Source organism: Phyllobates terribilis, unplaced genomic scaffold, assembly GCF_046119375.1.
Source record: "Phyllobates terribilis strain yellow unplaced genomic scaffold, ASM4611937v1 Scaffold_4__5_contigs__length_816908805, whole genome shotgun sequence".
Classification (NCBI taxonomy): Eukaryota; Metazoa; Chordata; class Amphibia; order Anura; family Dendrobatidae; genus Phyllobates; species Phyllobates terribilis.
In genome coordinates this window covers 207,627,332-207,643,386 of record NW_027362764.1, presented here as the reverse complement: position 1 = coordinate 207,643,386, position 16,055 = coordinate 207,627,332, and the positions used below count along the sequence as shown (strand labels likewise).

Genomic DNA, 16,055 nt, shown 5'->3' with positions numbered 1-16,055 from the left:
TATATTTATATGAGATTGTCATGCTCTGGTTGGAAGAGCCACGGCGAGTCCGTGCATTGCGGTCCAAGAATCGGATTTGCACGGATGTCTGCACGAGCCCTTAGACTAATGCACGTGTTTAAAATGGTATTTCCCGTAATGGCAGGTTTTCTGTATTAGCAAAGAAAGTGAATCCTTTGAAAAAGTTGGAAACCCACCAAGATTGTACATAGATTAAAACACATTAACAACCTAATGCTGCCGTATTGTCATGATTTTTTTTCTGCCTACGTTAATCATCTATCGGTATTGTATAATACTACTTTGACTTATAATTAAAAAAAAAAAAAGTCAGGAAAATGTATAAGAGATGACCTTTTCCAAAGCATTTGAAGGTCAGAGATGTCATGTGTCATTCAGATCTGGTTTTGGCTACCTGTGATTGCATCCCTTACATTATAAATTAACGAGGATAGAGCCGCGTCAATGTCTCATTGTGTTGTGTTTTTTATGGTGATATTTTACTATTGAGATCAATGGGTTTGCTGAGAGACTGTTTCACAGAACTAGACTTCCAACCAATACCAACATGTTGATGTGTCAATCACAACAATCTGCCTCACTGAAATCTATTTATTATCTACTTATTTTCCTTCACTTGTTGCCACATAACTAAGCAGCCGCTGGGAAGCTTGGATATGGAATATATACTGCCAAACTTATTACTGCTTGCAACACAAAGTGCTGGACAACACCCTGAGGCTAAGTTCAGAGCAGTGAATAAAAAGTCATCCGAGTTTCGCCCATTTTGTCATCTGTTTGCAATCTATGTGCCATCGATGTGGCCGTTTTTTTTATTTATTATTTGTTTTCTTATATAGCGCCACCATATTCCTCATCGATTTACATATTTACATTACTGTCCCCATTGGGGCTCACAATATAGATTCCCTATCAGTATGTCTTTGGAGTATGGGAGGAAAGTGGAGAACCCGGAGGAAACCCACACAAACACAGGGAGAACATACAAACTGCTTGCAGATGTCCTTGATGGCATTCATTTTTATACATGAACATTTTAAAATTTACATGATGAAATGGTTTTCCAGGTTAATAATCAGAGTGTATACATAAAAAACTGATGCTATCTGATCCGCTTTTGTTTTTTTTGCGCACACATAGATTTGAATAAGTGAGTCTCATGCAACATACAGAAGAAACTAGTGCATGCTGCAATTTGTCTTTTTTTTTTTTGCAAGTGCTGATTCGGTCCATGAAAAACAAAAAAAAATTGCTCATCTGATCGGCCCGATTGTATAACATTGGTCATAGTGCTGTCAATTTTTTTTTCACGGTCAAAACTCGTACCAAAAATACGGTCGTACGAACCTAGCATAAGGTATAGTGAATTTATAACATTCTAAAGTAAAAAAAAAAATACTAGATCTGGAAAAAAGTCATCATGTTGGGTTCACACATACCAATAAGCTCTCCATCAGAGGCGTAGCTAGGGGTTCAGCTCAGGGCGGGCGAAACATCTGAGTGGGCCCCTAACAAGGTAACCAAGGGTACAACTACGGTGGCACACCGTGATTGTGGGTAAAGAGGAACCTCCGCTAATGACTGCGCTGTTACTGGAAATAAATCTCTACATAAAGACCAACACTAATATTACCACCATATGGTGACCATATAGTGGTAGTTGCCAGACCTGCAGAACATACAAGTAATTACAGTACAGGTATATATAGTAGCTTACAGCTGACGTTCTCTCTGGTGGAGTAGTTCATTTTCTCGTCTTTTCCATCTGGCCCAGACCGACATGAAAACTTCTTCCAGTCACGACTCATCTGCAGAGATTACAGCGAAAACACATTTGACTTCTCACACATCCAGCCCCGTCCCCATCTATTCTCAACCTTCACAAACTCCTCATCCTGCTGATACCCCAATACTGAGCCACTGCTGCCATATGTAACCCTATTACTGCACCTACTGTGTGGTACAATAACAGCGTTCCTCTTACTGCTCCAGATAATAATGCGCCCCACTGTGCCCTTTATAAAGTAAGAATTCCTCCTTTGTGCCCTCTAGATGGTAAAATTGCTCCCTTGAAAAGATTAATGCACTGTGCAAATGCCCTTGAAAAGTGTTCACATTTTGCCCCTTTGATGGTTAAAATACTCCGAGTCCCCCTATAACAATAATGTTCCTTAAGTGCCCACTTAACATTTAATAATGTCCACTGGGTCCTCATATATACAGCTCCTCTATATACAGTATAGTGGACCCATAGCTCCTTTATACAGAGTATGATGTCCCCATTGCTCCCCTATATACAGTGTGATGGGCCCATAGCTCTCCTATACACAATATAATACCCCACAGCTTCCTTATACATAGTATGGTGGACCCACAGCTCCCATAAACACACAACCACCATCAGTACATGATTTCAACACCAGAACCACAATTGGTAAATTAATGCAGTCAATAGATGAATACAGCACTAGAACCACACTTATACTGCCCACAAGATACTGTGGCTTCACATTAACATCCCTCATATACAATAACAGTCCCTATAAACCTTGGCTCTATAAGGCGCTTACCTTTCCCACTTTGGCGGAAGGGTGATGATGGCTGCAGGGTGACAGCCACAGTTGGGGACCAGTGGCAGTAAGGTGATGGCCTCAGCCGGGTGACAACCTCTGATTAGTTATGAATTGGTACATTTGTACACTATCAGAACCACGGTCAGATCCACTGTCAGTACATAAATCCAACTTCTTTATACTGTACCCCCACTTCTCCATAGTGTCCCCAAAGCTCTCGCCTCTCCATACTGTCCCCCCACTCTTCTATCTCTACATGCTGCACCCCCACTTCTTATTGTCCCCCACGCTGTCATCGGTCTATACTGACCCCCCACGCGCCCATCTCTAGATACTGTGCCTCCATATCTCCATATTGTCATTAAAGCTGTCCCCCCACTTCTTTATATTGTACACCCACTTCTACATACCGTCCACTCATGCTCCCGTTTTCCCATATGGTCCCCCCACCTTCTCATAATGTCCCCCACTTCTCCATATGGTCCCCTAACTCGTCCATATTGTCCCACATTTCGCCATACAATCACCCCATAGTCCCACTTCTCTATATGGTCCTCAGACGCTCCCAATTGTCCATCCTGTTCCCCTATATTGTCCCCTATGCTCCCACCTCTCCATACTGTCCCCTCATTTCTTCATATTGAACACCCATTTCTCCATATTGTCCAACACTCCCATTTCTCCATACAGCCCCTCACCTCTCCATAATGTCCCCCACTTCTTCAAATGCCCCCCCCCTCCTCCATATTGTCCCCAATGCTCCCTCTCCATACTGTCCCAACACTTCTCCATCTGGTGCACCAACCCCCACGCTGCTCCCTCTCACAATATTCCAAACTGTCCCATATGCAGGCAAGACGCATTCTTTGCCGCTCTGCGGCTCAGTGATTTGACAGCAGTAGAGTGATGAGGTCAGCAGTATGCGACTTCATCACTCCACTTCATGTCGGGCCAGGGAGATGAGGAGTGCTCCCCTCCTCCCAGCGCTGCACTGTTGCTGCTCAGATGTATATATGTCTAAGGGACGTGAATACATCGGAGCACACGGAAAAGGGAGCGCTGTGCAGCCCTGGTTTTGCTTAAGCATATCGGCGTAGCATAGCACTGGGTGGGCGCCCCATGGTGGGCCCCCCCTGAGCATGGGGCCCGGGGCGACCGCACCCTCTGCCCCTCCAGTAGCTATGCTACTGCTCTCCATAGAGTTGTGGCTAGCCTGGTGCATATGTCGTTCAAATGAGTTAAAATTTTCTTTTTTCATATAATGTAAAGAATTTAACAGCTTAGAGAGCAATTCTTGCCTCCGGACTCTGAAATCATAATGCATTATGTAAAGTCTTATTTTCATAAGCATCATGGCTACCATTCATAATGGAAGCCATGATACCGTCCTGCTGTGGTGTTCATGTGTTCATACTTTTTGAGGGCCACATGTCCCCAAAAAATTTGGATGTGTTTATTTTTGGATGGGTCAAGTTTAGCCATTCAAATCAATAGATCTGTGAGAAAAATGAACAGCATAAGGATGCCACCTGTATGTCATCCAACAAACACACCTAAAACAGATGAAAATTTAACCTTGCACACTGAAATTCAGTCTATTTTTTTTCTAATTTGCGGAAAAAAAGACATTTAAATGAAGCTTTGCATACAAATATGAACAGAGCCAAAGATATTACATATCTGATATATATACACATACATAAAGCCCATGAAGAAAACAACTAATGAAAACATGCAGCATGTTCGTTCATAGAAAGCACTAAAAAGGAGTACTACAGCTTGAATTAGTGTCCTAATGACTGACAAACCTACATGTGGCCTCAAATTTTGTTAGAAAAAAAATGTGGAAAAAACTTCCATGGAAAAAAGTGCCAGTTTTCTTAGGCATAAAACAACTCTAAGGCCTTAATCAGACGTTCATTTTTCACGTACGCGTTCTATCTGTGATTTTCACAGAACATCTAAACAGCCCCATGTTGCAATGGTTACATGTCTGGGGATATTTTTATGTGTCTGCAAAAAAAATCATGGAGAAGTCTATTTTTGGTCCAAGTCATGGATCAAAATTACCCACACAATTCATTAGGTCCGTGAAAATCCGTGTGCAGTGCATGATTTATATGATAGTTGTAGTATTCACGGAAGCTGGCAGCTTTTAATAGAGTCTCCACGGACATACTTAGCCCAAGACATTCCGTTTACCAGATCCCAGGGGTTGCCCTGGCCTTCACCTGTTAAACCTTTATACAGGGATCTTAACTTACAAAGGGGCTACTGGGCTGTGGCCACAGAGTATCTGCTGACCAGTGGAGCAAGAAGGATCGCCATGTGGGATTAATGACAATGGGTCATGTCAGCGACAAAATCAGAAAACAAGTAGAATTCAAACAGAGGTCAGAAAACGGGATAAATCAGAAAGTGCACACAAAAGCAAGGGCTAGAGCTACAAGCCAGTTAAGCAGAACTGGCAGTGGAAATCAGGGACCCATAGGTTCAAATAGCAGACAGCCCCTCCCAGGGATCTCGGAAAGGAGTAATCAAAATAAAAGCTTTACAATTTTATTTTTTCAAAAGTGAATATCTGTGGTGAAACCCTTGTGATAAAAACTGACGACTCATGAAACTCGGATCAAAAATACTGATGAATGACGGTCCGTGTTTTTACGTACAAGAAAAATCGCAGACATCTGAATGTGGGCTATAGGTGATTTACTGATGGACAAAAAGTGTTGCCATGAAGACTAGGACCCCAATTCATCAAGGTGTTCTTGCCAGATTTTTAGCATAAACTCCTTCAAATGTTGCAAAATGTTTGCGCAACACGAAGTTGCGCAAAAATTTTGCGACTCTTGACATTTTCACAAGTGTTTTAGCACTCCGCCAAAATGGGCGAAGCTGGGGAGGAACTGAGACTGAGCATGGCAACGACTGCCCTAAAAATTTATTTAAAGTTTTTATAGTAGTAAATGTTTTTCCCAAGCCTAAAATTTTTGAGTGAGAACAAATCATTTTTGAGACAATGTGCCCAGTAAGGTTGTGGGTGTTTTTTCCTTTTTCTAATGAAGAAATAATCTTTGCAAATGATCGTGATTGACTTTTTGGCTGCCAAAAAATCTATATTTTGGTAGCCACCATGAATCTAAATTTTATAGTATTTTTCCCATCCCTAGTTTTAAACAATGTTCATGCTCCATTGAATGCAAGAATCTCAAGTGCACAACACTTAGTAATTTTATCCTATATATAGCTTTTCTATATCATTCAGTTCTAAAGTATTTTGAGACTTTAATGTTTCTTTCTATTATCAGAGTTGGTTCCTTTATCTGATAGGATTTGTATTTTAAAAAAACTCTAGGTCTTCTTCAGACACCGTTTTTGACTGACTGTGACACTGTTCTTATTTTAAATGTCTTGTAATTAACACAAGAATAATTTCTAAAAAAAAAGTTCCGTCTTATTTTTTCCTATGTTAGTAGAATCCGCAATAACCTCAGTTGACTTGTCTGTTAAATGACATCTATTAAACCATGTAATTAAATGCTTTTGTCTTCCTACTGGTAGCTTCGGAAAAGTCTACATAGCCTTATTAGTTTTTAGAGTACTAGCTAATTAAATGAATTGCAGCTTCATAGAATAAAATGTGTTCTCATTGCATTTGAACTTTTTGTTCAGTGCATTTACCTGGAAAATAAAATTATACATTTGTTGAACTTGAAGGGTATCCTAACGTGTAAAGCCCCCATACGTGTTACACTAATGTTGGCCACAACAGCTGATATCGACTGGTTCGGCTGACACTATAATGTATGGGGGTGCCATCCAACGGACTCTCGTGGAAGATGTGGAATGGGCATGTACTATTTTGGACTGCCGATCACTTTGTTCTTTCTTAGATGAACGCGTGCAGAGATGTCTGTCGACGGCTTTCTCAGAGAAGATACAGAAGTTCTCCGCTGAACAAGTACTCGTGTGTATGGGAGAGATGGCTGAGATGGCTGTCAGCCAAAGCATTATTCGGCTGATAGGTATATAATGTGTATGGGGCCTTAAGAAAGCACTCTTGACAAGCAGATCACAAAGTGCTGTAAATTGTGAGTAAACCTGAGTTTTATTTTCAGGCAGTGCCACCACAGTGAAAATTACGTAGGTGTTACACAGCCCCCATTCAAATAATGGATTTTCTGGATGATGCAATCCTCCTCAGTGAGAATCGTTCCATGAAACCCCTTCCCACTCTGTTCAGGACCCTTGTCACTAGGTCGGAGGATCCCATCTAATACACACGTAGACAATTTTTGGTATCCTCCAGTTAAAGTAAGAAAAACCCAGTCTCTGAAGTAACTTGAAAATAACAAAAGTAATTTTCAGTTTAAATTTACTGAATATCAACTAATGAAAATCAGACATTGCTTTTGAATTGCGGTTCAGCAGAAAAATAGAAAACAAATGAATGAAAATGACCTGGACAAAAATGATTGTACCCTTAACTTAATATTTTGTTGGCCAACCTTCTGAGATGATCACTTAAAACAATTTCTGTAGCTCTGAATGATACTTCTGCACTTTTCCACAGGTATTTTGGACTACTCCTCATAAGCAAACTGCTCCAGCTGTCTCAGGCGTGAAGGTGCCTTCTCCAGACAGCATGTTTCAGCTCCTTAAACAGATGTTCAAAATATTTCTATAATGGCTCATAGTAGACCACTTCAAAAGAGTCCAGTGCTTTGCTCTTAGCCAAGAATGGCTAAGAAGGATGTTATCTGTGTGTTTTGGGTCATTATCCTATGACCTGCCACTCAGACTAAGCTTTCGGACACTGGGCAGCAAATTTTGCCCACAGGATGCTTTGTTAGTCATAAAATGTCATTCAAGGCACTCTACAACTGATGCATCTAAGCAGGCCCAAAACCTATTCAAGCCTTCTCCATGTTTCACAGTGGGTACAGTGTTCTTTTCTTTGTATGCTTCATTTTTGTATCTATGAACATAGAGCTGATGTGACTTGCCAGAAGGCTCCAGTATTGATTCATCTGTCCAAAGGACATTCTCTCAGAAGTTTTTTGGCTTGTCGTTATGCATTTTGGAATTTTCCAGTCTTTTTTTATGATTTGCTTTCAACAGTGGTTTCCTCCTCTGTTGTCTTTCATGGCGTCCATTTTGGCCAAGACAGCGACGGATGGTGAGATCTGCCACTGATGTATATTGACTTTGAAGTTAACCTCAAATATTTTTGGAAGTTATTGTGGGCTCTTTGGTTACCATTCATATAAACCGTCTATTCAATTTGTCATCAGTTTTCCTCTTGTAGCCACGTCCATGGACTTAAAACTTCTGAATTAAATGTGCTACTCTATTAACAGAAACATCAACCTATTTGGTGGTGGTTTTATAGTCTTTACATTTAACATGTTAGTCTATCATTTTCTGTCTAATCTCCTGAGACATCTCTCCTTAGCTTTCTTTGGCTGGTGTTCAGTGTGGTACACATCCTGATACTAAACAGCACAGTGACTACTTTTCACTCCCTAAATAGGCAGACTGACTGACTGATTACAAGTTTTTAGACACCTGTGATGTTAATTACAGGACACACTCTATATTCACATGTCCTTATAGTCAAATTATCTTTTCTAGGGGTGCCATCATTTTTGCCCAGGTCATTTTCATTAGTTTATTTTTAAAACTTTTTCTATTGAACCGCAATTCAAAAGCAATGTCATTAGTATTAGTTAATTAGTGTTTAGTTCTTTATTCAGTAAGTTTTAAATTAAAAATTATTTTTGTCAGTTGGAAGTTATTTCAGAGACTATTGTGGGTTTTTCTTACTTTAACGGAAGGGTGACAACAATTTTTTTCACATGTGTAACTGAAGTATTCTATTAGAGGGTGGATAACATTGGATTCTCTAAACTGGATAATCCCTTTAAATCCTGATGTTTGCCACTATAACATGTAAATTGCTTATAAGATACCATGTAAAAGAAATATGTGGCTCTATCAGTGGTCGTCTGGAACCTCTAAAAATGACTACCATGGATAGACTTGGTGCAAGTCACTCTGTTTACCAGATTACAGGGGTTGCCATGGCTTTCACCCTTTAATCTTTGTACAGGGATATGAACTTCCACAAGGACATCTGGGTTGGTACCACGGAGTTAGCCGCTGAACCTTTCACTGTCAGCATCTGTACTCCAAATGAGAACGTTCTGATATCAATTCAGCTGAAGGCAGGCAAATAGACTGGGGAAAAGCAGAGGTTAGAAGCCACGTACATGCAATTCTTCTTAGAAGAACGAAGACAAATATTCTAATAAACGACCAAATGTGCGTGTATGTGTATATACAGTACAGACCAAAAGTTTGGACACACCTTCTCATTTAAAGATTTTTTTTGTATTTTCATAACTATGAAAATTGTACATTCACACTGAAGGCATCAAAACTATGAATTAACACATGTGGAATTATATACTTAACAAAAAAGTGTGAAACAATTGAAAATATGTCTTATATTCTAGGTTCTTCAAAGTAGCCACCTTTTGCTTTGATGACTGCTTTAAACACTCTTGGCATTCTCTTGATGAGCTTCAAGAGGTAGTCACCGGAAATGGTCTTCCAGCAATCTTGAAGGAGTTCCCAGAGATGCTTAGCACTTGTTGGCCCTTTTGCTTCACTCTGCGGTCCAGCTCACCCCAAACCATCTCGACTGGGTTCAGGTCTGGTGACTGTGGAGGCCAGATCATCTGGCGTAGCACCCCATCACTCTCCTGTTTGGTCAAATAGCCCTTACACAGCCTGGAGGTGTGTTTGGGGTCATTGTCCTGTTGAAAAATAAATGATGGTCCAACTAAACGGAAACAGGATTGAATAGCATGCCGCTGCAAGATGCTGTGGTAGCCATGCTGGTTCAGTATGCCTTCAATTTTGAATAAATCCCCAACAGTGTCACCAGCAAAGCACCCCCACACCATCACACCTCCTCCTCCATGCTTCACGGTGGGAACCAGGCATGTAGAGTCCATCTGTTCACCTTTTCTGCGTCGCAAAATGACACGGTGGTTGTAACCAAAGATCTCAAATTTTGACTCATCAGACCAAAGCACAGATTTCCACTGGTCTAATGTCCATTCCTTGTGTTCTGTAGCCCAAACAAGTCTCTTCTGCTTGTTGCCTGTCCTTAGCAGTGGTTTCCTAGCAGCCATTTTACCATGAAGGCCTGCTGCACAAAGTCTCCTCTTAACAGTTGTTGTAGAGATGTGTCTGCTGCTAGAACTCTGTGTGACATTGACCTGGTCTCTAATCTGAGCTGCTGTTAACCTGTGATTTCTGAGGCTGGTGACTCGGATAAACTTATCCTCAGAAGCAGAGGTGACTCTTGGTCTTCCTTTCCTGGGGCGGTCCTCATGTGAGCCAGTTTCTTTGTAGTGCTTGATAGTTTTTGCAACTGCACTTGGGGACACTTTCAAAGTTTTCCCAATTTTTCAGACTGACTGACCTTCATTTCTTAAAGTAATGATAGCCACTCGTTTTTCTTTACTTAGCTGCTTTTTTCTTGCCATAATACAAATTCTAACAGTCTATTCAGTAGGACTATCAGCTGTGTATCCACCTGACTTCTGCACAACACAACTGATGGTCCCAACCCCATTTATAAGGCAAGAAATCCCACTTATTAAACCTGACAGGGCACACCTGTGAAGTGAAAACCATTTCCGGTGACTACCTCTTGAAGCTCATCAAGAGAATGCCAAGAGTGTGCAAAGCAGTCATCAAAGCAAAAGGTGGCTACTTGAAGAACCTAGAATATAAGACATATTTTCAGTTGTTTCACACTTTTTTATTAAGTATATAATTCCACATGTGTTAATGCATAGTTTTGATGCCTTCAGTGTGAATGTACAATTTTCAAAGTCATGAAAATGCAGAAAAAAATTTAAATGAGAAGGTGTGTCCAAACTTTTGGTCTGTACTGTGTGTGTGTGTATATATATATATGTATATGTATATATATATATATATGTATATGTATATATATATATATATATATATATATATATATATATATATATATATATATATATATATATATATATATATATACATATACATACACACACATACATATATATATATATACGGCAGAAGTACCCCGACCGGCGGCCTCACTCCCCGTTCCTCCCTTCACACTGTTAGAATTTGTATTATGGCAAGACAAAAGCTGCTAAGTAAAGAAAAACGAGTGGCCATCATTACTTTAAGAAATGAAGGTCAGTCAGTCCAAAAAATTGGGCCAACTTTGAAAATGTCCCCAAGTGCAGTTCCAAAAACCATCAAGCGCTACATAGAAACTGGCTCACATGAGGACCGCCCCAGGAAAGGAAGACCAAGAGTCACCTCTGCTTCTGAGGATAAGTTTATCCGAGTCACCAGCCTCAGAAATCACAGGTTAACAGCAGCTCAGATTAGAAACCAGGTCAATGCCACACAGAGTTCTAGCAACAGACACATCTCTACAACAACTGTTAAGAGGAGACTTTGTACAGCAGGCCTTCATGGTAAAATAGCTGCTAAGAAACCACTGCTAAGGACAGGCAACAAGCAGAAGAGACTTGTTTGGGCTAAAGAACACAAGGAATGGACATTAGACCAGTGGAAATCTGTGCTTTGGTCTGATGAGTCCACATTTGAGATCTTTGGTTACAACCACCGTGTCTTTGTGCGATGCAGAAAAGGTGAACGGATGGACTCTACATGCCTGGTTCCCACCGTGAAGCATGGAGGAGGAGGTGTGATGGTGTGGGGGTGCTTTGCTGGTGACACTGTTGGGGATTTATTCAAAATTGAAGGCATACAGAACCAGCATGGCTACCACGGCATCTTGCAGCGGCATGCTATTCCATCAGGTTTGCGTTTAGTTGGACCATCATTTATTTTTCAACAGGACAATGACCCCAAACACACCTCCAGGCTGTGCCAAGGGCTATTTAACCAAGAGGGAGCGTGATGGGGTGCTACGCCAGATGACCTGGCCTCCACAGTCACCAGACCTGAACCCAATCGAGATGGTTTGTTGTGAGCTGGACCGCAGAGTGAAGGCAAAAGGGCCAACAAGTGCTAAGCATCTCTGGGAACTCCTTCAAGATTATTGGAAGACCATTTCCGGTGACTACCTCTTGAAGCTCATCAAGAGAATGCCAAGAGTGAGAAAGCAGTCATCAAAGCAAAAGGTGGCTACTTTGAAGAACCTAGAATATAAGACATACTTTCAGTTGTTTCATACTTGTTTGTTAAGTATATAATTCCACATGTGTTAATTCATAGTTTTGATGCCTTCAGTGTGAATGTACAATTTTCATAATCATGAAAATACAGAAAAATCTTTAAATGAGAAGGTATGTCCAAACTTTTGGTCTGTACTGTATGTGTATGTATGTGTGTATATATATATATATATATATATATATATATATATATATATATATATATATATATACACATACATACACATACAGTATATATATATATATATATACACATACATACACATACAGTATATATATATATATATATATATATATATATATATATATATATATAATATAACCCGTGGCAAAAATTATGGAGTCACCGGGCTCGGAGGATGTTCATTCAGTTGTTTAATGTTGTTGGAAAAAAGCAGATCACAGACATGGCACAAAACTAAAGTCATTTCAAATGGCAACTTTAGGGCTTTAAGAAACACTAAAAGAAATCAAGATAAAAAATGTGTTACTCAGTAAGGGTAATTTTTTTCAGACCAAGCAGAGGGAAAAATTCTGGAATTACTCAATTCTGAGGAAAAAATTATGGAATCACCCTGTAAATTTTCATTTTCAAAACTAACACCTGCATCAAATTAGATCTGCTCGTTAGTCTGCGTCTAAAAAGGAGTGATCACACCTTGGAGAGCTGTTGCACCAAGTGGACTGACATGAATCATGGCTCCAACACGAGAGATGTCAATTGAAACAAAGGAGAGGATTATCAAACTGTATGTGTGTGTGAGTGTGAAATAAATAAATAAATATATATATATATATATATATATATATATATATATATATATATATACATATATACACACACACACACACACACGCACACGTTGCCATTTAAGAATGTCATAGATTCATTCTTGTGAACCATGCTATCTTTTCAATATTAAACTGTGACAGCTTTGTAACAATATTGAAGATCCCTATCCTAGGATATGCTGCACTATTTTACATTCTTTGTTATATAAATGTTTTATGAATGTCTTTTATCACATTTTCTTTTGTTGTTCTCTTTTCCAAGTTTAGTCACTCAATCAAAATACACAAAGCGCCATACTGATACGCTCATTGTGTGAGATTGCATTCTCCCGCAGCGCTCACATTGTTTTTACCTGACTTTTGAACATATAATCTTCCCTTACATCACCCGAAGTGATAAGAATACATTTTTCTTCTTTTTCAGTTCCCCTGTCGTCATCATCATCCCCTTGCTGTCAATCTTCTGTCCTCTTGATATTAGATTCATGACCATTTTATTATTTCCTTTTTTTCACGATTGTCTTTAAGAAAATAATTCATGATTTATAAATAATTTAGCTTAGAAATTAATGTAATATTCCAATAATTCTGCATATATGTATGTTGTAATGTTTCTTTGTATGTTTTTTGTCTATTTTTGTAAATGTATGTTTTTTTTTTTTTTAATAAATGTTGCTGATGATAATAGTGGAAGAAAGTGGTGAATTATGAAGCAACATTTCTAGAAAAATTGGAAATCCCACCATCTTTTAGTAATATTCACAAGGGACTGGTGGCCTTTACCCTACAGGACCTAAGTAGTAGTCCTGTTACGCAAAAAGTGATGTAGCTGTGTCCTAGTGCAGGACTGAATTATCTTTCCTTCTCTGATCTTGCCTTAAGTTTTTTTCCTCCTGATGTTAAAATGAGAATTTTAATATTAAGCTTTAAAACTTCCAAAAAGGTTTACACAATCGTTTTGACGTGAATTTCAAAATAAGTACATCTGCCTCAACAGGTCTAATAGTCCTAGTCAGTAACGTATGCACTTTCTTTTGTAAAAACTGAAGACAGATCCGCGTTAAGGTAAATTAAGGCAATTTTCAAAAATTTTAACATGAAGTATTATTGAGATACAGGCATCAATATGTTCTGGCCGGTAAGTCCCTAGTGGAAATAGATTTAGAGGTCCTTCGGTATAGAGCAGTCAATTTCACAGGATCCATGGATGAGGCTTTAGTGTTACTTTTTGGGCACAAAAACATATTTGCAGATTCATTTTACCCAATAAATGTCATTTACATGGGCACTTAAATGTCCTGACACATTTCGTATGAATTGCATTTCACTTGGAAGAGAAGCTATTGTGCTCCTGTGCTACTCTTCCGAGGGTAAACCAAAGGAGCACAAACTTGCATTTCTACTCAGCCATTTTTGAGGCTTGCAAGTATACATTTATGCACAAACATTTTGTTTTTCTCTCCTTCTTCCTCTTTTCTCTATCAGTCTTGCTTTCTACTCATTCTTGCATTGTCATATAGATTTTCTCTACGGTGCTGATGAGGGATCATGTAGAAGTCAGATTCCTCTTAATGAATCAGGAGTTGTCTGAAGAGTGACATGCGTGTCCATGCACCATGCCAGAAATCTTACTCCAGTCTCTGATTGGAGTAAGATTTCTGGCATAAGGAACTCATTATTACAATTAGACAAGCTGTGGCGTTATCCCCGTCTAAACTCTATCCCACCTAATCTAAGTCCATTTCGATGGAGCTGGGAGAAACTCTCACAAAAACGCAATAAGTTACAAAATTTTTGCTCAACAGCAAGTTGCATCAAAAATTTGCAGTTTTCAAAGCAATCTACTCCAAAATGAAAAAGAAAGTAGCTTTGATTAATCTGGGCCATAGAGAGAAAATATTGAGCTTTCTTTATATAGTTTGCAGGACCTTTTGCTTGTATGCAACAGCCAATCTGAATAAGCACAGTTACTCTGTAAAGCATAAGGAAGGAAAAGAAGCACAGATAGAACTGCAGTTTAGTTTATGACATCTATATAATTTTTGTGAGACATCTGGACATTATAGTTGTGGGCTTTACAGCGTTTGCTAAGTTTAATGCACGTGAACCTCAAGGGGGTCTAGGTCCTGTAGATATAATGTTTGAATGAGGCCTCAGGAGAAAACAAATGACAAAGAAACATTATGTAAAGGACATTGCTCTTTTTCTTAAATGTTGGGAAAATTTCTCTGCATTAATTTTTTTTTTAGATAAAACTTTTTCTCCTCCTCTGCTTCGAACTTTCAAAATATGACAATCATTGAATCAAATTATTGAAGATATAGGCTGACTTTCATACTTATTATGACTTTTCTTCCTGAAAGATTAATATATGTGCAGGCGCTAAGAAAATTTGTGTTCCCCACTGTCACATCATTATATTTGTCTTCTTTAAAACCGTGTACTATTACTGGAGGAAATTGTAAGAATCAATCTAGAATGTCAATCCTGACGTATCATGGGGCTCTGAAAACATCAAGCCATTGATCTCCGCTCTCAAATTTATTCTTCATAATAACATGTCATTGCTCTATTCTTCTTGTAGAGCTCATTGTCTCAGAGAGCCAGAAGCTTTTCATTGCTTCCCCATGGAACTACCAATTCCTCATCCCCTGGGAGCCAAAGGCACCTGGCACAAGGCGGCCCGAGTGTTGTCACCATCACACATCACAAGTCCCCAGCTGCTGCCCGAAGATCCAAGATCCAGAATCCTGCCCATCTGCATGAAGTTAAAGAGGTCAGAAATACTGTGTTTTAAGAGCTAAGGCTATAGGGTCAGTGTAACGTCTACTGATCACTAGTTGTCCATTATTTTAGAGTTGTTTTGCTAATGTCATTTGAAGTACGCTGGTTATTATAATGAAGACCTAACAATATCGGAATAAAACAATCCAAACAAAGAATCATTCTCAAAATCCCAAAAATATTTGTTCTCTAAAATTAAGGGCTGATATATAGAATGGTAATGTGTCATTATTAAAGATTTTGGGGCAGATTTACTAAATCAATGTTCTCGACAACATAAACTTAGACAAGGCAGATTTAAAGTGCTCTAAATTTATCTTCTTTTGTAGGATGATTAATGTGGTGCATCTTAAAATATGTCTATTTTAGTACCACAATTGGGTTGCTTACTTTGCCCTAAAATTTTGATTTACAATGTTGCATTGTAATCCATACCTTTCCCACCAACCAATGTCACTTTACCGTCTGAGCCACAATTGTTATCTGTCTAGAAAACAGTGTGGTGCTAAGGATGCAAGATAATATTTTCACTAAAATTTGTTTGCTTTTTGTTTATTATCTTTGTTTGAAAGGGAATTTGTTAGCAGGTTTTTACTATGTAATC

General features: G+C 39.0%; 1 protein-coding gene across 2 annotated transcripts in view; it reads left to right on the top strand.

Moving 5' to 3' along the window:
* Positions 1–16,055, top strand: part of OSBPL10 (oxysterol binding protein like 10) — a 632,317-nt gene that overhangs the window by 285,614 nt on the left and 330,648 nt on the right. The window contains exon 4 of one of the 2 annotated variants that reach the window (XM_073678033.1): positions 15,252–15,443. The exons of the other annotated variant lie outside the window; for it this stretch is intronic. Coding sequence (XP_073534134.1) covers positions 15,252–15,443 — 192 coding nt within the window. The remainder of the gene's footprint in view (positions 1–15,251; positions 15,444–16,055) is intronic. 2 annotated transcript variants of the gene reach the window in all.